The sequence below is a fragment of the Peromyscus californicus genome, unplaced genomic scaffold (genome assembly GCF_007827085.1).
Source record: "Peromyscus californicus insignis strain IS unplaced genomic scaffold, ASM782708v3 Scaffold_12__1_contigs__length_115047231, whole genome shotgun sequence".
In the NCBI taxonomy this organism is placed as follows: Eukaryota; Metazoa; Chordata; class Mammalia; order Rodentia; family Cricetidae; genus Peromyscus; species Peromyscus californicus.
The window spans coordinates 45967901-45991450 of NW_026294413.1; the positions used below are offsets into that span (position 1 = coordinate 45967901).

Here is a 23550-nt window from a genome sequence, read left to right on the forward strand (position 1 = left end):
TTGTGAGAGATTTCCCCCAAGCCCTGGATGTTATATCAAAACAAAAGCATGGCTGTCGGGTTGAGAAAGTCCGACATCACTGATCCTAAAAGACCAGCCTATGCTCTTTCTCTCAGTGGTGAGAGGGCAGTGTTCACCTTCACCGAGCTCACCCTAGAAAACTCTGTATTTGCATACAAATACGACAGTGGCCCACTGACTTCTTTCTCACTTGTTGCCTTGCCTTCTGGCCAAGCACCCTGCTAAGAGGCGCGCAGGTGGGTGTGGTGACCCAGAAACCCAGCTCTGAGGCCAGTGTGTTGGGCTATGAAACCCAGTTATTTCATTATAGCTGAGGGCCACTGGGCACCTCATCTTCCCTCTCTCTGCTGTTTCTTCATTTGCACAATTGGATAATAGCCACCATCTCAGATTCCAGGGAGGGTTAAACGAGAAGAATGCGGACAGTGTCTAGAAGAGAGCTGACCTCAGCAAACAAACGTCAGCCCACCCCCCTCTACCTGCTCACCTTCTCCCTCTGGACCGCCTTCATTTGTTGGAGCTCAGCTTCCTCAGCTTCCTTCCTGATTCGTAGAGATTCATCTCTCTTTAGCTAAATTGTATTGAGATTACAGAGGACAAAAAAACAGTTACCATTTTTCAGTCTGAACTTGCGGAACACAAAATTGTGATGAAAGGCAAATTACAGTATTGTTTGTGTTATACCTCACCATGATTATAGGCTGTTACTGTAAGCCACTTAGATCTCAGAGAATGGCCAGGCTGCATTTCCTGCCTGAGAATTTCAGTGTTTCTTCATGGGTCTATCTGTCTGTCGGTCTGTCTATACCTCCAGTACATGCTCTCTCTCTTGCTTCTTGCTCTATCTAGCTCTCATTCTCACTCTTTCTTTCTTTCTTTCTTTCTCTCTCTCTCTCTCTCTCTCTCTCTCTCTCTCTCTCTCTCTCTCTCTCTCTCTTTCTCTCTCTCTCTCTTTCTCTGTGTGTGTGTGTGTGTGTGTGTGTCCATCCATACACACAAGAGGAGAAAGCAGATAATTTTCCAAATTATAAAAATCATAATATTTATTGCAAAAATCACTGGTTATCTTAAATCATTTTTGTGCTACTTTTATCACTAGCTTGAAATAAGCAAAACCATATTCTGGGAATGAAAACAGTAATCTTAAGCTATAATTAATACATAATTAATTTAAAAGACTATCTAATCAAAAGACAGGCTTGGCTATGTGGCTTGGGTAAGACTTCTAGACAGTTCCCTTTTTCTTCTCACTTCCTGGCATTTCTTATTTGGAGAATTATATTTTGCAATTGATTTGAAGGTTTTATGTTTTGGGTCACTGTGTTATTTCATGGTTATGTGGAAATGTTGGTACTGAAATTTGTTGCTGAAATTCAACTAGAAGAAATGGATTCTGACCTTTTGCTGGTATTTAGATCGCATCTGTTGGAGCTGCTGCTTCTGCCTGACTTCAGATTCAGACTGGCTTCCACCTATGGAAGATAAATAATAAACAAATAGCCGTGAAGGTGAAACGGGAGTGTTAAGCTGAAATGCCGGCTGCTGAGTACTAATTAATGCATGGTAAGTCTGCAGTGTGAGTTCAACATTTTCACACCCCTCGACATCAGAACACAGCCTAAGTTCTCAGAGTGGTGATCACTTAAAAGATAATGGATGGACCCCAGCACTAGGGAGGCAGAGGCAGGAGGATCTCTGTGAATTCGAGGCCAGCCTGGTCTCCAAAGCGAGTTCCAGGAGAGACGCAAAGCTACACAGAGAAACCCTGTCTTGAAAAACAAAAAAACAAAACAAAACAAACAAACCAAAAGATAATGGATGGAAAGATGAGACCTTGTTCTTCAAAGGATGATAACACTAGGGTTTTCAATCATTAACGCTAAAGTATTCACCTAGATTAAAACCATATCTGAAGGGCCACAATGGACATTTAGTAATATGGAACATTCCTCCTGCTTCAGTCTGACCATTCCCTAACCCAGTAAAGACAGTGGCAAATAAGGCTTCAATGGTTTTTCTTCCCCTACCTCTGCTGCCCTATGTTCAAGCAGGGAACCCCCCCAAACCCTCAGGATTCTTGACACCACAGATGTACTCTTTATAAACCACTCATTTTTTCTCAATATTTTATTAGTTCTTTGAGAGTTTCATACAATTTGTTTTGATCATATTCATTTCCCCCTCCCCCAACTCTTCCCAGACCCACCCCTCTTCCCTACCCACTCAACTGTGCATCCTATTTAAATTCTTCAAGACTAATTTGTGCTGCCCATATATTCTTGGGTGTGTGGTCTCCCACTACAGAACAGTCAACTTACTAAGGACTACATGCTTAGAGAACACCCTGCATACACACCTCTCAACAATTGCTAGTGACTCCATGGTTAGGGGTAGAATTGTATGTCCAACTCCCTTCTCCATACTGATATTTGGTCTGGTCTTGTGGTATTATTTTAAATATGTAAAGATGTGTTACATTTGTTTATGCTGTGGAATATTACTTTAACTCTGTGAAGGTGTGTTATATTTGTTTCTGCTGACTTTGTTAATGGATGTAAAGATGTGTTGCATTTGTTTATGCTGCATTTATTTAATTATGTAAAGATGTGTTGCTGTTTCACCTTGCTTGACTAAGGTACCTGATTGGTCTAATAAAAAGCTGAATGGCCAATAGCTAGGCAGGAGAGGGATAGGCGGGGCTGGTGGGCAGAGAGAATAAATAGAGAACAGAGAACAGGGAAGAAAGAGAGAGACATGCCAGGGGCCAGGGACCAGAAGCCAGGTGGCCACCAGCCAGACAGACACAAGGAACAAGAAAGTAGGATATACAGAAAGAAAGAAAGAAAGAAAGAAAGAAAGGTTAAAAGGCCCAGGGCAAAACATAAATAAAGAGAAACAGATTAAAATAAGAGCTAAGGTAAGGCTGGGCGTTCATAACTAATAGTAAGTCTCTTTATCATGATTTGGGAGCTGGTTGGTGGCCCAAAAGAAAAAGCCTGGTATAGTCTGGCTTGGGCTTACACAGGTTTTGTACATACTGTCCTGACCACTTTGAGTTTATATGTGCAGCTTCGCTGCCGTGTACAGAAAGTAATGTTTCCTTGTAGTTATGCACAGACTTGAGTTCTTATACTCTTTCTGCCTCTTCCTCTGCAATGATCCCTGAGCCTTGAGAGGAGTGCAGCATATATTCCTTTTAGGCTGAGTATTCTGAAATCATTTATTCTAGTCTTTTAAATATCCTAGCTAGTAATTGTTAGTCCATCATGCCATTTACAGCCTTTTTTTTTTTTTTTTTTTTGGTATTCAAGACAAAAACGAGGAATTACAATGATTTACAATGATTTATTTGCTCCTACTCTTAGACCAGAATTATCTGGGGCCAGAAAGCCTCACAGCTTGACAATCAGCCTAAGAGCTGTCACTTAGTGATTTCTCAGTGTTTATCCAAGCTTAGTATTTACGTTAAAAGGACTCCTTTCATGGGCTAGAGAGCACGGGCTCTTCCTACAGAGGATGTGGGCTCTGTTCCGAGCACCCACATCACAGCTAACAACTGTCTGTAACTCCAATGCCAGGAGATCTGACCACCGCTTCTGGCATCCACAGGCGCTGCTTGCACGTGATGGTGCACAATCATACGTGCAAGCAAAGCACCCACACACATAAAATAAAAATAAATTTTCTTTTTAAAAAGAAAGACTTCTTTGCAATAATTCTCTGGTGCTTTGGTTACTAAAAGTGTCAGCTTTTTTAGGAGTCACTGTCACAGAAGTTATATGAAAACAATTTGCATTTACAGAGGTTTTGGTAATTGATCTGATAAAGACACTGAAGGTAGTTTTCTTCTGAGCTACGTGAGGCCAGTTTGGTTGGCCTCTTCTGTTACTGTTGAGGGAAGCTGGGAAAGAATTGGGAATAATAAAGCTTTATAGCTATTGTCACACCATTCCCTGTAGCTCCTACAATCATTCCAAAATTTTAAGTGATAGAGACACATGTGATAAATTGAGTCAAAAAAAATGGAGGAAGCCAAATGTCTAAATATTTTTAAAACATTTTTCCAAAACTCATTTTAAGGGCTAATACATTTTACAATTTGCTTTTTAAAAGCCACCTATCCCCCAACAAAGACACATACCTGACTATTTCTGGATACTTCTATACTAGCCTGTTTTGTGTGTCAACTTGACACAAGCTAGAGTCATCAGAGAGAAGTCTTAGTTGAGGAAATGCCTCCATGAGATCCAGCCGTAAGGCATCTTCTCAACTAGTGATCAATGTGGAGGGGCCAACCCATTGTGGGTGGTGCCATCCCTGGGCTAGTGGTCCTGGGTCCCACAAGAAAGCAGGCTGAAGCCAGGTGGTGGTGTCTCACACCTTAATCCCAACACTTGGGAGGCAGAGGCAGGCAGATTTCTGTGTGTTCGAGGCCAGCTTAGTCTACAAGGCAAGTTCCAGGACAGCCATGACTGTTACACAGAAAAGCCCTGTCTCAAAACAACAAAACAAACAAAAAGAAAGCCGGTTGAGCAAGCCAGGGGAAGCAAGCCAGTAAGCAGCACCCTTCCACGGCCTCTGCATCAGCTCCTGCCTCCAGGTTCCTGCCCTGCTTGAGTTCCTGTCCTGCCTGCCTTTGGTGATGAACAGCAACATAGAAATGTAAACCGAATAAACCCTTTCCTCCCCAACTTGCTTTTTGGTCAGGGTGTTTCGTTGCAGCCATAGAAACCCTAACAAAGACAACTTTGTTATAAATAAAGTTGCCTGGGGTCAGAGCTATTAGCAAGCCATAGGAAACCAGGGCAGTGGTGGCGTACGCTTGTAATCCCAGCACTTGGTAGGCAGAGCTAGGTAAGTCTCTGTGTGTTCAGGGATACAGCCATTATTGGATATACATGCCTTTAATCTCAATACCAATCATGGAAAACCTGGAGGTCTATACAGACAGGCCGTGACGAGGCGGTCATGTGGTTGGGTTTACAACCAATGAGAAGGCAGAACAGAAATTCTATATAAGGACTTTAACACAGAAAGTAGCTCTGGTTCAGAGAGGTAGGACCACCGCAGGAGGAAGGGTAAGGTTTTAGCTCTTAGCTCTGACCTCTTGGTTTTCTTCTTTGCATTGGTTCTGTGTTTCTTATTTAATAAGAAGGTTGGTTACATCTACACAACTTCATAGAGCAGACAGGCAGACACTGAGATCTTGCTCATTTTCTGTGGAGGCTGCAAAACAGTAGGGGCCAGGCTCTCCAAATTCCAAAGTAAGGTGGTCCCCAGGCCCCGGAGAAAGATTCAGGAGGAAGAACTAAAAATCAGTTTGAAGAGTCTGCTCTAGAAACTCCCTTCAGCCTATAAAAGAGTTTGCATGAGGAAGGTTGGGGGCTGAGGAAGGATGTCTCCCTAAGTTTCACCTCCTTCTGTGTTGGTGTTTGGGAAAGAAAGGTTTCATGCCAAGATGATGGAGGGGTTTAATGAAAACCACCCTCAACATGAACCCCCGGGAGGAAAGGAGATGCTGAGAATCCAAGCCTTAAAGCACACGGCCATGGTCGGATAGGTCCTCAAGATGATCTGGCTGACAGTGGGCAGAGTTGCAAGTCTGCAATCTCAACACTAGGGAGAGAGAGGCAAGACGTCCATGGCCTAAAGACTAGCCTGGACTGTGAAAGCCAGTCTCGGGAAAGGAAGTGGCTGCCTCGGATGGCCTGTCTTCCTGAGTTGGAGGAGGAAGGACGCAACAGTGCTGTCTTCACTGTTAGTGTGGATCTCATGAAAGAGTACACATCTAAAGTCATCCTGGAGGTGACCAAGTCTGGCCCATGCCTAGCACTGAGGACTACTTGCTGGAACAAGACGGTCTCAAAGGACAAAGAAAAAAAAAAACCAAACAGTAATTAATTACTTCACCTCAAAATCATGGGAAAGACCGCTTGAGAGGGCCTGTCAAGAAGGACACATTTGGATTGGGTTATGGTGATATTTTATTTGTACTGAAATGTGATTTTATTTGTATGTTAATAAGTAAAGTTGCCTGGGGGTCAGAGCTAATAATAGCAAGCCATAGCAGAAATCTGGCAGTGGTAGCACATGCCTTTAATCCCGATCACATGACAGGCAGATCTCTGTGTGTTCAAGGATACCACCAGCATGGAGACACACACCTTTAATCTCAATACCAACCATAGAAGACCTGGAGGTCTGTATAGACAGGCAGTGACGAGGAGGTCATGTGGTTGGGTTTACAACCAATGAGAAGGCAGAACAGAAAGTCAATAAAAAGGACAAACACACAGGAAGTAGGTCTCTTGCGGAGAGGAAGGACAGCAGCGGCAGTGAAGGGTAAGGTTTTTAGTCTCAGCTCTTAGCTATTGCTCTGACCTCTTGGCTTTTAACTCTGTATTTGGCTCTGTGTTTCTTACTTAATAAGATGGTTACATCTACACTGGGTTCCTCAAGTCTGGCTTATTCTGCTAAAGGCAAATATATGGAGTGACAGCTATAGCTCTATTACTTCCACTGATTAAGAGATTTCCAAATTAGCTTTATATTTTTCTTATATCTCTCGGGCTATTGTGGCAGTATCTTTGTATGAACTGGAACTGTGCTAAACCTTTATGTGCCAAGCTTTGGCCATGAAGAGAAGTCAAGACAGGAAGCAAATGACTCCCATTGGGGGACATTCCTTCTAAAGATCCCAAACCCCACACAGGGGGCCTAGACAGCCCATCACGCCAGCAACACCGGCTCTGCCAACTCAAATGTCCCCAGCCCTAGCATGTAAACCCGAGTGACATCTATCTTTACACCCACAGCTGGGTCCCCAGCTCCCTCTCACTTTGCTTTCCGAGTTGACTCTCCCTTCATGTTCGCCACATTAGCATCTAACTGCCGTGATGAATATGCTGTGATGGCTTCTCCTCGCAGCCTGACGATGCTGTGACAGGGCATCTGCAGCGCCCCAGGTAAGCTTTCTTCAGAGCTGATCATCTAAGAGGCTCTAAATTATTTGCCAATTAAGCCATCACTTTATTCCCACACAACTGTGGCAGGTGCATTGGCTCCTTGCAGAATACCAGAAACAACAATCTACCTGCACCCTTCAATGTTTCTTGTCGGAGCGATCCCATCTCCAGCAGTACACCCACAGAACCAGCCTTCGCGTATGAAGGAAGGCAGACATGGCAGGTCTCAATCGAGGCGAGTGACCCTGCCTACCGGCTCTGGTTTCCGTTTGCCACTCACCCAGCCGCTGTGGCACCAAGTGGATCGGTTTGGCCCGGTTCTGCTGCTTCCACCTCTCCAGGTCTGCCAGTTCTTGCTCAGCAACTAACCAGGTGAGAAAGAGCAAGTCATCAATTGTCAGAATATGGAAAGAAACCCGGCCATTCCAAACATCAAAACCACTAGCTCTCTAGCAGTTCCCAAGTCTCCAGAACAAGAGGACAAGATGTCCAGGCAAAGATGATTCCTCCCAGCCCCACCCCTGGAGGAAGGCTGGACCCACCCCATGGCATTTCCCAAGTGTCTGCACAGAAGGTGCAAATTTGAACAGCTAAACTCCTACTAATACAGAGAAATATAGTTTTCCCTCTAAATCCGACATTCTGAAAACCTCATGAATTATTTCTAAAGGTTTTCTATAGCAAATGTGTACAAAAACTAGAATATTCATATGTCAATAAGATCCAGGTAAATATACATCCTCAAAGAATGCCGGTGCCTATATTTGCTTTATTTTGAATATTTCCCAAGCTGGCTGCAACTCGGGAGACTCTGCGCTGCGCTTTCGCACCCCTGTATTCTTTATTGACCAAATATTCAGGGCTCGAGACAGCAGGGGGCGCCAGGGGGCGCCCGCGAGATTTCGTTCTGTTGCTCCAGCATAAAACCTGATCTCTGTTAGACTGGCTTGTCCCAAAAGACCATTAATAAAAACTTCCAAATTAGTAAAAGAAAAATTCTGAAACACTTCAAAACCCCAGATGATTTTTGACTCTTAAATCCCTGTTAGAAATGTGAACTCGAAGCCTGAAAGATGTCGGCACCTCGGGGTTCTGTTCCCATAGTCAACTGCAGATTGATGTCATTTGCTATAGTGACTCACTGTGCCACCCAGGTTGATACTTGACTAGTGTGGTCCCTTTAGATAATGACTTTCTTGGCTGTGCCATTGTGTCCTCATTAGTCACTGAATTCCCTAACAATAACCTAATAAGGGAGAGCACAGAATTCCAGAGCCAGCTGCATAGCCTGCCATGGACAGGCACACAATGTCCTTGTGAGCTCAATGAACGTCCTCTCTCCCAGCAACTAAAAATAATGCTATAGCATTCGAAGGCAGCATTGTGTTTACTGTGCCTTGATTAAACCTGTTGCTTGTGCCTGAAGTACAAGGCGCACAGCGAGAGATTAAGATGCGGTCCCTGCCTTCTAGGTTATTATCTAGAAAAAAAGTGATTATACAAGATAAAAGTGTGGAGGCTAGATTAGCTGTTACAGAAGTGTGGGAATACAGAGGCTAAAGAAAAAAGGTCGTTAAGGGAAGATGGAACATATCAGAAAAGGTACAAATTACTTATGATCTTTTTTTATATATAGCTTGTCTGTTTCAAAGGTATTCATGGCACCATTAAAATATCACCAAGTTGCCTGATACATCCGGGACCAGATCCAAACAATAACAACAGGTGTGAGGTTCTTTTAAAGCCAAGAAAAATCCAAAACTTACACTCAACTCATGCCATGAATTCTGTTACTAATGTAGAGAAAAAAATTAGAAGTGCTAACAATAGAGTAATTTTACAAGTATAATTTAAACTGCTAGGGTTTTTTTTAAGGCCTTGGTGAGATCCAATGAATCTCTATAAATCATAAAATAAAAATACTTAAAAAACAATTATAAGGCCAATGAGAAGCATTGTGAGTCTTAGATGAATACGTGTGCATACTTCTCTGCATCTTCTGCCTTCGACTTGCGTTCGGTGCTATCAAGGTGTACATGCCCGTGCTGGAATAAAAAAAAGAGTGGTTATCATGACCAATTCCTAAGGCATCTGCCCATTTTCCTTTTCATGCCATCAGACAGGTATGGGGGAAGATAACCTTTCTTAAGAGCTTGCTCTGTTCTCTGCTTCCTTCCAATCTAGTTGAAGAACAGGTGGACAGGGTCAAATAAAGAAACACAAAGCAGTGGGCGTGACGACTAGTTCCTGCTGCATTCCGTTATCACTGGTTCATAGTAGACTGTTCGTGTGGGACATCACTCCTCTAGGTGGCGCTTGTGAGTCACCCCCTTTAAGATTGATTTTCCTCCTCGTGTAGACCCACTTTCGGAGAAAAAGGACCGCTAGGACATCTGGTGCATTCTTTGTTCAGACAAACAAGAGTCCAAGTCTTTTGCCATGCAGCCACATCCTCTTTGTGACCCATGTGACTAGCCCACTAGTCTGTTTCCTGTTTTTAGGTTTTGATTCTTATGAGCCTTGATCTCCTGGGCTCCTCATTCTCCCGGGGACAGAGGTTGAACACAATCGGGAGCTCAGAGAAGCAAGGACACTGTGATCATGGGACTCAAGGAGATGTTGGGGAATATTATTTTAAGGTGTGTTACTTTTGTTTGTGTTGCATTTGTTTAACTCTATGAAGCTGTGTTACGTTGCCTGTCTTAAAACACCTGATGGTCTAATAAAGAAGTGGCCAATAGCAAGGCAGGAGAAAGGATAGGCAGGGCTGGCGGGCAGAGAGAATATATAGAAGGAGAAAGCTGGGAGGAAGAGCTAGGAATGAGAGAGAAAGGAGGAAGAAGGGTTCCAGGGGCCAGTCACCCAGCTACACAGCAAGCCATGGGGTAAGCATAAGATTTCCAGAAGTCAGAGAACAGAAAAAGCCCAGAGGAAAAAGATAGATGGGTTAATTTAAGGAAAGCTGGCTAGAAACAATCCAAGCTAAGGGCAGGCATTCATAATTAAGAATAAGCCTCCATGTGTGATTTATTTGGGAGCTGGGTGGTACCCCCTCCCAAAAGAGTAAAAAAGGCCAACAACAAAGAAAAATTCCTTTTTTTTCAGTTTTATCTTTGTTCTTTCTTTAGCAGGTGAGGTACAAGCGTGTGTGTGCCCTTGCATGCGCTGGTACACTTCCCCGTGCATGCACATGTGAGGGTCTGAGGTTGATATTGGTGTCTTCTGTTTCTTGCCACCTTATTTTTTGAGATGGGATGTCTCACTGAACCTGGTGTCAGTCCTATTTTGACTGGACTGGCTGGCCAGAGTCCTGCCCCATCTCTGCTCCTTCCACACCCCTCCCTTGTATCTCTGGGGTCAGAGACACACCCCTCCATGCTGGACTTTTCCCCCTGGGTGCTGGGAATCCAAAGTCAGGCTCTCCTGCCTACACAGTAAGCACTGAGCCATCTCCCCATATTCTTTTTTGTAAGTAAAAATATTCCACACGGAGATATCAGAAATACTGAGCTCTATAAAACAAGTGAACCTTTAAGGGCAAAGGTAGGCTTCATTGATATGTATTTCAGATCTACGCCACAGTGCCTAGCTCACAGCGGCTGTGTGATGAAGTGTGGGCTAACTGAAGTACAGTGTCACAGATCCCAGCTGTGAGTCTGTGCTGGGGTGGCTCTTCTTGAGCCGATGCATGTGGTCCCACCAGAGCACGAATACTTCATAAAGCAAAACTAAAGTACAGTAACAGACTGGGGCATACATATGGGTGCAGTTTGGGAGAAAATGGTGTGGATAAATGCAACCATCTTATAAGTGTAGGTTTAAAACAAAAACCCTGGATGCTCTTAGAAGTCTCTCTTCCACCTGGGATGTACCATTTCTAAGGGCAAATTAGCCAAGACAGAACAGTAGAGGCCAAAAGTGCTGATTAACAGAAGCCATTTTTCCTTATCTCATTATTTTCCTAGCTGCGAGCCTTCAGCCTGCTCCTTCCTGGACTTTAATTTTAGACTTGTAATGTGAGGTGTGCAACCACCTTTGCATGCAAATGGGGCTGCTGGGTGCCCAATTACCTAATGTATATCAGCAGATGGTGCATGGGTAGCCTAGCATGCATACAATGTTATGAATACAGAATTAGGAGACTGCCACTGGAAATTAATCCCTTATCTGTTACATAGTCTTTGTTCACCCAGAGAAAGACTTTTTCACTCCTCAATTGCCAGTGCTTTATAGGAGCTTGGGAGCTGCAATTCTGTGAGTAGTATCTGGAAGCTTCAACATGATGCAATGGTGAGCCATTCTACAGAGCCTTAAAGCTGAAACGCAAGGCATTGGATTTAAAGGCCAACTGTGAAATTGCTGCACTGTCCTCGGTGCCGAGACTGTGATGTAGAGTCCAGGCTGGGGATTTGCCTATGCTGCACATCAGCAGCTCTTAACCTTTACCATACATCAGAATCACCTGGAGGGCTTGTTGGCAGGCTTGTTAAAGGGCAGAGTTTCTGATTCAGTGGCTCCGGGGTGAGGCTCGATAACACACATTTTTTTAAAAATAAGTTCCCAGTCGATGTTTGCACTGGTTAATCTTCATCGTCATCTTTACAGGATTTAAAATCTCCTAGGAGAAACACCTCCTGGACCAGTCCGTAAGGGCATTTCCAGGAGGATTAACTAAGGAGAGATGACCCACCCTGAATGGGGATGGAATAAAAAAGGGGGGAAAGAGAAAGCATACGGAGAGCCGGCATGCACCACTCTGCTTCCCGGCTGCAGACTCCATGTGACCATCTGCTTCAGTTCCCACCAAGTCTTCCGCTTTTACTTCTGTCTTGACAGCAACAGGAAATGCGGCCCGAGGTACCACACTTGAAGAACCACTGCTGTAGATTGTTATGCCTGCTATGCTGTCGTATGGTTCGTCCCCAGTGAGACCCAGTGAGACCCATGTTGAAGCTTTTAATCTCCAGTGTATGCGTGTTGAGAGGGGGGGAAGGTCTTCAAGAGATGTTGGTTGGACACCGCTCTTACAAGGGACTAATGGATTAATGCCATTCTTACAAAAGTGGGCATCACAGGGTTAGATTAGGTAAGAAGGAGTATTGTTAGAACTCAGAGCTAGTCACCTCTTGATCTTCTTCACGTGCCTGCTCCCCCTTCCACTTCACTGCTTCCCACAGCCCAAAGGTGTGTAGGTGTTGGTACCATGCTCTTGGGACTTTCTAGCCACCAAAGTTGTGAACCAAATGAATCTCTCTTTTAAAAAAAAAAAATGTATTACCCTTCTTAGGTATTTTGTTATAGAAACACAAAAGCACTAAGAGACTGTTTTAGGATGTTTTGATAAAAAGATAACAAGGGTCATGCATGGTGGTGCACGTCTTTAATGCCAGCACTTGGGAGGCAGAGGCAAGTGGTCTCTGTGAGTCTGAGGACAGCCTGGTCTACAAACCAAGTTCTAGACAAGCCAAGGCTACATGAAAGACACTGTCTCAAAAACAAATAACAAGAAACTATTTAGAGATTAATAAATTTTTTATAGATACACAGATGGTAAATCATATACTAAAAAAATCACTAGATTAACTAAACAATGGGGTTAAGACTCAGAAGTCGGTACTTGTGACCCACACCAATTAACTGTAGCTGATTTTTCAACTTAAAATAGAAAGCTTGTAATATGACTATCTTCTTTACTTCACCCACCACCCCTATATGAACTGCTTGGCTCAGCATACTAAGTAATGATACTTTCACACATACTTGTCGCTGTACTTTGTTCTGATTCATTTCCCTCCTCCACGTCGTCTCCCTCACAGCTCTTTCTCTTCCTTTTTCTAGTCACTCACTTGCTTTGCGTCATTGTTCCATGTTTTCTAGTTTCCTATCTCCCACTTCCCTCAAAATTTCTTCAGCTCCCATGTTCCCCTTTCTAGTTTCATGACCTAAAATGCATATATGGATAATTTTAAATCTGCGTTCTAGAGATGAGAGAAAATTGTGGCATTTGTCTTTCTGGGCCTGGCTAATTTCATTTGATTCAATGATTTCTGTTGAACTCATTTTCCTGCAGATGTCTTGATTTTTCACTATGGCTTCGTAAACTCTGCTGTGTACATGTCTCTTTGTTCTTTCATCTGTGATGAAAGCTGGTCCCACTTCCTGTAACTTCGGCCCTAAAAAATACTTCCAAGCAATATGAACACTTACCTGAGTATCTACTACAGAATTACTATGCTAGAGATTTACCAGACTTGGGAGAGGTATCAAACACAGACACCAACCCCTTCCACTGATCTTAAACTTTAGTTAGGAACGTTTCAAGAAACCAGCATAACTCGGTGACAAGACAATCCAAACAAGCTCTAGGGGGAGATGATTTAGGTAGTCAGGGACCCAAGCAGAGGAGATCTACAAAGAACCCAGAACAGCAGCAAACTTCAAGGAAGCAGACTGCCAAGTTGAAGACAGGGCAAATGAGTTTGCTAAGAATGTTTCACAGAGAATTTTCCAAGCCCATCAGTCTTCTTATTACGGAAGAGAGTTAGAGGGGAACATCTGTTTACAGAAGACTATAGTTTACAGTATCTGATCTGATTGAGTCCAGTGACAGTACAGTAGCATCTGCCAATCACAGAAGACGTGAGACTACTGGGTCAGAGACAAAAGGCCTCCTAGTTAATGCATAGAAAACAGTGTGACCCGATAGGGTTGTTCACATCTTCCTCTCTCTCTGGCTCCAGGTCTGAGAAACTGTCCTGGGAACAGGGCTGCCCACAAATGCAGGATGCTGTGTGTGGTTGATAGTACCCATGCATCGTGGAGAGGGGGAAAGAGAGAAGGGATGAACTAGCCCTGAAAATAAAGGATTTGAATCAAAAGTATTTTAGCCTAATTCTAACGTTGGTCCTAGTAATGCACATTTTATGTGAGAGAATGCCTTAGCAATATTTTATTGGCTGAAAATGCCAAATCAAAAACATATGAATATAAGAAAGCACCGCCAAGTGATTCAGCTTTTCTCTCCCCTTTTTGCAGAAGGAAGAGGAACTGAAGTCTAAGGATATGCTTTTTATTTTTAATATTGTGTGGCAGAGTGCAAGGTCCTGACAGATCAAAAATATTCATCTCTTCTCTCTGAACTTTTTTGACGTGAATAGCAAGTATAATTTATTAATGTTCTCAACCAATTAGTTCCCACCCACAGCAGACCTTTGCCATTTTAGCTTCATGGCGTTCCTTTTAGCAAGGGGATTCTGGAGCCGCTGATCGGGCGAGCTCAAGCAGTCTCCATTTAGCATTCTGGTCATTTCTCAATGAAGCAACATCTTAGCTGCCGAAACAAATATATATATTTGAAAATGAGTTTCCTTAATTATCTCATTGAAATTTAATGAAATATCTGTTGGTACGATTGTTGGCAATTCCCAACAGCACAGTTCTGTGAGACGGAGTGGAGGGCACAGGAGACAGCAGGCTTAACAAAGTCCAATATCTTTTCTACATCACTTTTAAAGAGGGCGGGAAGGCGGGGGAGATGGCTCAGGGAGTGAAGTCCTGTGGTACAAGCATGAGGATGTGGGTTCAGATCCCCAGAATCTACGGGGAAAGTCCAGAGAGGCAACCCCAGCGCTGAAGGAAGTAGAGATGGGCAGATCCCTAGGGCTCACTGAGGGGCCAGCCTAGCCCACCAGGGAGCCCCAGGTTCAGTTATGGACCCTTTCTCAAAACACAAAGTGGAGAAGCAACTGAGGAAGATATGGGCATCCCTGGCCCCCACATACATTCTTTCTCTCACACAAGCACATATACATACTTGGAAAAATGATTTGAGGAAAAAGATGTGTAAGCCATGTTTGCATTGCGAGGGCTCTAGTCACACAGGGCATCTCCTATGCAGACTTCTCGGCCATTTTCATGACATCCCATCAATAAGCACTCTATTAAAAAAACTGCTATGTGCAAGCTGTGAAAAATAGATTGGCTGTTAAAGGTGTTACACACATATATCCCCTGGAGTGTGCAAACTCTACCAGATGTAATTTAAATTTCTAATTAAGACCAGCATTGGTTTGGTTGAAAAAAGAAATGTACTGGGTAGCAGATACTCAGGAAGAGATAGATGAGTGAATTAGAGACAGCTTCAAGCTGAATAGTAGATGTGTGGACTTTACCGTCCTGTCAAAACCTGGCTTGATGCTATGATGGAGAGTAGGAACTAAAAAGGTTAGCTCAAGGTTAACATGCAAAGTCCTCAGAGCAAGACTGGAAGCCCTTCCTTCCCACAGCATCATCTCATGACAGAGAATGTGTTAAGCAAAGCCTTGAACATACAAGCAGGAAGGGAGGGAGGCATAAAAAAAAACATGCACCCAGTTTCCTGGATGGTTTGGGGGCCCTTTTCTCAGCTCACTCACTCACATCCACTCCTCAGAGTATCTTGGTCCTGTTTTAATAAACTCTCATTTCTATTCCATGCCTAACTTGACAAGCATGACTTCTCTCCATCCTCTGGCAGCTGCCATCATTATCATCTTACCCACACTATGTTTTTCTCTTAAACTCCAGAAACGTTGTCCAAGAGCTTTCTTTTGAGTCCATTTCTAAGTTCTTTTTATTAATGTGACTAAGAACCCCAAAAGTGAACCTCAGTTTCCCTCGTGACTGTTTTTCATAGTTCAAGAAAATCTTAAATCTCAGATACAATTGGCAATGGGGAGAATGACCAGGGGGATGAAAGGCACCAGATAGTTTTATGGGGTTCCATATTGGTTTTGTTATATGGCCTTCAGTGTGGAGATATGAAGCTTATTATTTTTACTATCTATTTTACATTTTTATTTTAATTTTATGTGTGTGGGTGTTTTGCATGCACACAAATACATGGCCTAGGGTTCCTGTGTCTTGATAAGATATGACCAGTTTGCACAAGTTAGAAAAACACACCCTACTAGAGGCTCATTGTTGGATACATATTTTATGCCTACAGTATTAATTTAGTTGAGGCAATCTGGGCAGTTAAAATGTACAGCTACAGAAGGTGGACCAGAGATGGTGTGTTGCTTCACTTAAAAGCATATGTCATAAAATGTTATACACGAAAAAAGAAAGCTAGCAAGAACAATTGACAGTAAAGATACAAAAAACATTCATGAAAAAAAATAATAATACTGTACAGAACTTCCACCTTTGAAAGGCCAAAAACCAAGATGAGATTGGGACCAATTGATAGGTAAACTTATAAAATTTATAAAATTGCTTTCTCAGGAAAAATTGGAAGAAATTTGTGTTTTCAGAACATGGGTGTCAGGTCTGAAATTTTGATGTAACTGTTACAAGCGACTAAATGAGCCTGTTTTCACTTCCGGGACACTGACAGAAGACATGAGATTCCGGGTCAGAGACAAAAGACTCCGTTCCTCTGCAGCATGACCAGGAACCCTTTCACCTCAGCTGTCTGGCCCTAGGTCCCACAGGGGCAGTGTGGTGAGCACTGAGCACCTGGTATGCTTGCCTTGCAGCTAAGACATGCTGTACTTTGGTTTTTCTTGGATGGAACTCAGCATGGCCTCGGCCTCTCAATTCTCCTGCCACAGCTTCCCGAGAGCCTGGATATCAGGTACATGCCACCACACCCTAAAATCTACCATTGTTACAGTGGGTCATAGAACAATCTGGTCTTTGTCCTGGAAAGAGTGTAACTGTCTCTCAAGATTTCGGTTAGATAGGCAACCCTAGAAGCAGCCTGGGTTAGTTGGCCAAAGTAGTATGTGAGTTATATCTCAGATCCTCAGGAGGCTGGATGATCACTTGTGCCTAGGACTTTAACACTAGTTAGGAAATACAGCACAATTCCCTCCTCAAAACAAAACAACAAAAATACAGAAAATAAGAATCTCAAGTTAAAAGTTGAAGAGAGCAGGAACCTGGGACAAGGCTCTTGTCTTAGAGTTTCTATTGCTGTGAAGGGACACCATGACCACAGCAACTCTTACAAAGGAAAACATTCCACTGAGGCCTTGTTTACAGTTTCCGAGGTTTAGTCCATTATCATTATGATGGGACATGGCATCATGCAGGCAGACAGGGTGCTGGAGTAGGAGCTGAGGGTGCTACATCTTGATCCAAAGGCAGCAGAAAGAACTCTGGCATGTCACACTGGGCATCCCTCGAGCATAGGAGATCTCAAAACCTACCTCCACAGTGACACATTTCCTCCAACAAGGCCACACCTCCTAATAGTGCCACTCCCGATGGGGGCCAATTTCTTTCAAACCGCCATAGCTGTCTTCTAAAGGATAACTCAATGGAGCAGGATGGCAACTGCCTCACAGCTAGTTACATGTCAAATATGCTGTGCATTTTCTCCTTTTTATTTTCATTCAACTTAAACTTAAGACTCTTCAGAATCCTGGCATCTAGTGATATACATTTCAGTTCATGCAAAGGATACTTCAGAGTGAAAAAAATACTTCTTATTTTTAATTCTGAAAGTCAGACATAAGACAATGTAGAAAAATAACTTCAAAAGTTACTCAAATCCCACTTCTCAAAGATGGCAATTATTGTTTTATCTGGCTGAATTTCCATTTAATCTATGTTCTCTAGTTTTTGTTGTTTTCGTTTGAGACAAAATTTCATTATGTTTTCAACCCTGGCTTCATACTTATCCTGTAGCTCAGGCTGGCCTCAAACTTAGCACCATCCCTCTGCCTCAAACTCCCAAGAGCTAGAATTACAAATGTGTATCAGTACATCCAGCTATGTTTTCTACTTTGTAATCATATTTTAAAAATCACATTTTCTATCTTATTTTCCACTTTAAATGGTTTCTCCATTACATTATACACATATCATGCTTAATACTAAATGGCTCCATAGTATGCCCTAACATAACAGCTATTTCATTTGTTTCAAACATTGACTGTTATAAAAAGCCCTGTAGTTTGTACAAAACAAAGCTTTGCACAAAGCACTGTCCAGCAGATCCTAACAGTCCTCTGGAATCAGCACTTGGGGCCAAGAATATGACCCCACTTAGATTTTCTTCGGTTGATTGGTACCTGAGTTATATTGCCAAAGATCTAGATCATAGGGCTGGAGAGATGGCTCAGAGGTTAGGAGCACTGGCTACTCTTCTGAAGGTCCTGAGTTCAATTCCCAGCAACCACATGGAGGCTCACAACCATCTACAATGAGATCTGGTGCCCTCTTCTGGCACACATGCTGGCAGGATACTGTATGCATAGTAAATAAATAGATCTAAAAAAAAAAAAAAGAAAGCAAGATCTAGGTCATATGATCAGTCTCCACTCTTCTGCCTGATTCTCCTCAGCTTTCAAATCAGAAGAGATGTTGGCCCCTGCCAAGGTGCATTTTCACTTCCTCCTAACAGCACTCCCAAACCATCCAGGTTGACAATGTGCCTGGCTAAATGTTGATAGTCTCCAACCTTTACAGCTAAGTGTGACCACACCATTCATTTGGGACACTGGCGTATTAGTAGCAGTATCGAGCAAGATTTCTAGGACCATGCTTTTAAATGGAGATGGACAGATTAAGCTTTGGCTTGCATTTCCCTTCCTGGAAGGGTTGAGGGGAGAACTGATGCTCACATAGCTAGTCTGCCCTCTGACTGTGAGGCTCTCACATTAGTGCTGCTCTGGCATGAAACTGCCTGGCTTCAAACCTCATCCCCCTGCTCCCTAGCTAACAGCTTTGAGCAAACCACTTAGTTGCTCTATATTTTTCCCTATTACTAAAATGGAGACAATTATCCACTTCCTAGGTTTAAAAAAAATGCTTCAAATAATTTCAGGGTCCAAAAAATATGGGTCTACAGGTAAAAGTGCTTGCCACCTAAGCTTGACAACCTGAATTTAATTCCTGTCATCCACAGTGGAAGGAGAAAACTACCAAAAGTATCCCTGACCTCCAAACATATGCCATGGCATACTGTGCCATATTACACATATCTGTAATACATGTGTACACATACCATGATAATAAATTTAATTTAAAGAACAGTATCAGAAAGTAACAGGAGCTGGAGAAGTGGCTTTGGTTCTCAGCACCCACATGCAGTGTCTCCCACCTGCCTGTAATTCCAGCTCCAGGGGATCTGATGCCCTCTGTAGTCTTCTAGGGGTACCTGCACACATGTGATATACACACACACATGTACATGCACACATACACATACATTTTTTTAATGAAAAGAAAGCAACAATGTTCTACTGTAACTGCCAAGTATTTGTATCAGCTCTAGTCTAGCTACCTTTGGGCATATTTTGTAGGAAAAACCTAAACAAAGCTTTGTTTTAGAATATATATGAAGGGGTCTGTTTTGCATGCAGTATTGACAAGTAGATACAATATATATTATGGCTGCTTTAGGTACTAGACCCTCAACCATCACTAGTCTATCTCATGCTCTGAATTAATCCCTTTCTGTATCTTTCTCATAAACATATATAGTTTTTTTAAGTTCTTTTGACAACTGTGGCCCTGGCTCTTCCCTATAACATCTATGTCACAGCTCCTTGACTCTTTTCTGTGTGTCATAGAGGTAACAAGACCCACCTCCTGACACAAAATGGGACTGAGAAAGATGTCTTGAAAGATTAGAGGATGTGATTCCCCTGCAAACGGCAAAACCGCTCTGAGCCCAGGCTTTGCTCCTTCATTTATTGAAATATAATAGACCTACAGTAAACTGCAAAACCTTAAGTCCATAGCTCTGTGACAAACCTTCTTTTAAGTCCTCTGGGTTCCAAAAGAGAAAAGGAAAAGAAAAAAAGAAGCAGAGAAACAAAACGAGCCTTAAGATATTACCAAGGATTACTCTTTCCCTACTACTTATTTTTAAATTCTTTAGAAGCGTTGTGCTGGGCTGGGGGTTCAACTCAGGGGGGTAGAGTGTTTTCCAGTGTGTACTGGGCATGGGTTTCACCCCTCACATCACACATACACAAATAAAACCTAACAAGCAACATTAGTCAAATAAAGACCACCACTCGCTACTCATAGTCATCGGTTCTGGATGCCTTACATATTTATTTTCTCATCTACTTTTTGTTTTTGTTTTTTGTTTGTTTGTTTTTGTTTTTATGTATGTGTACCAAAAAATTAAGCTACAGGGTCATGTTAGATAACCCCTAAACACTATAGCATATATCTCCAAGAAAACAATGATCCTACTTACACATAAAAATATTACCAGACCCACGGAATTTACCTAATTATATTCAGATTTCAAAATTGTGTCATTGAATTCCTCCCTATTCCCACCTCATCCTAGACTCAGTCACGAATCTCACTTGTCTCTGCAGACCATTAATCTAGGACGATTCCCTTGACCTTGCATGACGGGGCATCATTAAGAACTCTCAGTATATTGTCGTATGGAATGTCTCATGGTCTGGAGGCAGGTGTTATTATTATGGAAAGGATTAAAACCAGCACTTGAGAGGCAGAGGCAGGAGGATCCTGAATTTCAAGGAGTTGAAGGACAGCCTGGATTATACAAGATCCTATCACAAAAAAAGTAAAAAGATTTTAAATAATAATAATAGATTCATCACCATCTTTTGACAGTGGAACTAAGGAGCATACTGGGTCTTTTCCCTTTTCTTTCTTCTTTTCTTCCTGTCTGTCTGTATGTCTGTCTTTACAAGATCTCTTCATATCTATGTAGTCCAGACTGGACTTTAATGATCCCCTGCCCCAGTGTTCTGAATGCCAAGATATGTGCCGCCACACCCTGCTCTAGCCTTTGTTTTAATGATGGAAAATATCTTTCATTTTTCTACATTACTTTAATAGATTGCTTTTTAATCTTCCCATTTGGAGGGAGAACCACAAACATTTCAGAACAAAGGAGCTGTCACAGGCTGATTTTCTGATAGAGAATAGAACCCTCCAAAGCTGTCTGTTCCTTTGATCATTTTTTTCTCCTAAGCTTTTGTTTCAGACTCAAATACATTCTGAATAGATGCAATTAACCTTAACAATATGTATAACCTTACGGCACTCTCCTGACTTTGAAGTGAGTCACCTTACTGTGTAATTGAGCTAAGTTTCCTTTTGCTCTCATTTCTGCAACACTTCTACTGATTATTATAGGTATTATGTGTTTTCGGGCTTTCATCATCCTGTTGATTTATTGTTTCACTGTTGCAGCTGTCAAAGGCTTTTTGAAAAATGTCCATTCATTTTTGATGATACTGTATTTGAACAAAAATGATTGCTCCCCAAGACTTGGCAGATCACAAACGCATACCACATTGAGGAGCAGGGTCTAGCACAAAGAAAGTTGGAAATTCATTCTCACAAGAGCATAATTTATACCTTCCTCCATAAACAGGAAGGTAAATTTGATCTAATCAAACCAAAATGTCTTTTCTTTCCATCCACTCTAACGAACTCCTCTGCATAGAGCTGTACTTTTCAAACTGTAAGTGCTAGCCCACTCATGCTTTATGAAATCATGCGATGAATTTACCTTTTAATGAACAAGAATAGAAAATGGGGACTGGAGAGATTACTTAGTGGGTAAAAGCAGTGGCTCTGCCATCCTGAGGACCTTCGTTCAAATCCCCAACCCAGACATAAAAAGCTAGACATGGTTGCCCTGCAGGCCTGCAATCCCAGCCTTGAGGAGAAAGACTGGGCAGATCCAGAGAGCATACTGGCTAGCTTGCCTAGGCAAAAATGTGAAATTCTGGTTCCGTGAGGGACCCTGTCTCAAGGCAGTAAGACAGAGTGATGGAGAAACACACCCAACATCCTCTGCTCTGGCTTCCCCATTGTATGTGCATGCACATGCAAACTCATATGTATGTTCCACACATACAAAAGAGTAGAAAATGTCAATGTAACACATGTAGTGAGAACTGCTTTGTGAAATTTCTTTTCGGTTGTATATATCTTCATATATGTTGATATATGTCCTAGGTCACAATAGCAAACAAATTGTTCACTGTAGGCTTTGGTCAAAAGTCACCATGTAGTTCAGGTTGCTTAGGGACAATGACAACAGCCTGCTCTAGCAGGAGGCAACCAAGCTGTGTATCATTTGTAGAAGGCAGCAGAGAAAAGGAGATACACACACACACACACACACACACACACACACACACACACACACACAGCACTTTTCTAAATTGTTTAGAAAATAACTTAGAAACAGTGATAGGATTCAGGGCACATTTTTCAAAAATATGGCACCTTGGCATTTGAGAAAATAAAAACAGGAAAGTCTGCTTTTCCTCACCCCTTGGAGCAGACCATGAAGGACTTTTCTAACCTTTAGAGTTGGTAGGTCGCAAAGCCCACAATTCAAAGCTCTCTTTTGAAGAATCTGTACAAGCAGGCCCCCTTTGTTTCTTCACTTTATTATAGAATTATTAGTTGCTAACCCTTTCCAACCAATTACATAGCTACAAACTGTTTACCCTACATCAATCCTAAGCATAAAAATAGGTGTTATGGCTATATAGAAAATGTCCCTTATGGGTACATGCTCTGGGCACTTGGTGTTCACCTTGTGGCAGAATTTTGTTTTTAATATTTTATTTCATATTTATTTCATTTTATTTTATGTGTGTGTGTGTTGCCTACATATAAGTACATGTACCATATGCATGTCTGATGCCCTTGGAGGTCAGAAGAGGATGTGGGATCCCCTGGAACTGTAGTAACTAATGGTTATGAGCATCATGTAGACACTGGGAACTGAAGCCAGATCCTTTCCAAGAGCAATAAGTTCTCTAAACTGCTAAGTCATCTCTCCACTCCCTTGTGGCACTATTTTATAATGTGTAAAGTCTTTAAGAGATGGGGCCTAACTGGTAGCAGTAAGGCTCTTGTGGCAAATCTTTGAAAGTTATGCCCACTTCTGTTATGATTCCAGGCTGTATTTCTTTTGTCCTGTCTGTAGTCACATGGTACACAAACCTCTACCATATACTCCACCTGCCATGAAATTGCCCCATCATGAGCTGTACCCTTCGAAATGATGAGCCAAAGTCAATCTTTGCTCCCTTAAGTTGCCTTGGTCAAGCATTTTGTCACAGTAATGAGAAAATTTATCAATGTGTAAGATTTCTCTGTATCTTTATGTCATCATTTCTGAAGACTCCGATGTCACATACAATTTACCAAATAAATTTGTATTCATTTCTCTTGTGAATCTGACTTAGCTATAGATGTCTCAGTCATGAAACAAGGGATGGGTGACTAAAATTGTTTCTCCCTCAGAAGCTGAAAATACACACCACATTTCTACTTCTGTATTAGTACTCTCACTGACCCAATGAATTTTTCTTGATGCAGACATAAAACAATAAGGCAACAGGTAACTTTTATATCACTTCCTCTCCCAGCTCCTGAGCAGTTTCTTCTTCATTAGAAAAGAACTCTTGAGCTCTAGCCACTGATTAGGAAACGCAATGGAAACTTGGGAAACTCATTTAATCCTCCAAGATTTACTTTCCTTATCTGTTGGTTGGCAAGGTGTTTATTCTGAAGATAAAATTCAATAATGTTGATTGCATGCTGTACAAGA

At 42.2% G+C, this 23550-nt stretch overlaps 1 protein-coding gene across 7 annotated transcripts in view; it reads right to left on the bottom strand.

Moving 5' to 3' along the window:
• Positions 1 to 23550, bottom strand: part of Epsti1 (epithelial stromal interaction 1) — a 132385-nt gene that overhangs the window by 74212 nt on the left and 34623 nt on the right. For all 7 annotated transcript variants that reach the window (XR_008216979.1, XM_052732682.1, XM_052732681.1 and 4 more), the window contains 4 exons: positions 8973 to 9031; positions 7267 to 7350; positions 1420 to 1493; positions 509 to 592 (listed from right to left, as the gene is read on the bottom strand). Coding sequence is in view for 6 of the 7 variants with exons in the window: in XM_052732678.1 (XP_052588638.1) it covers positions 509 to 592; positions 1420 to 1493; positions 7267 to 7350; positions 8973 to 9031 (301 nt within the window). In the remaining variant the exon portion in view is untranslated. The remainder of the gene's footprint in view (positions 1 to 508; positions 593 to 1419; positions 1494 to 7266; positions 7351 to 8972; positions 9032 to 23550) is intronic.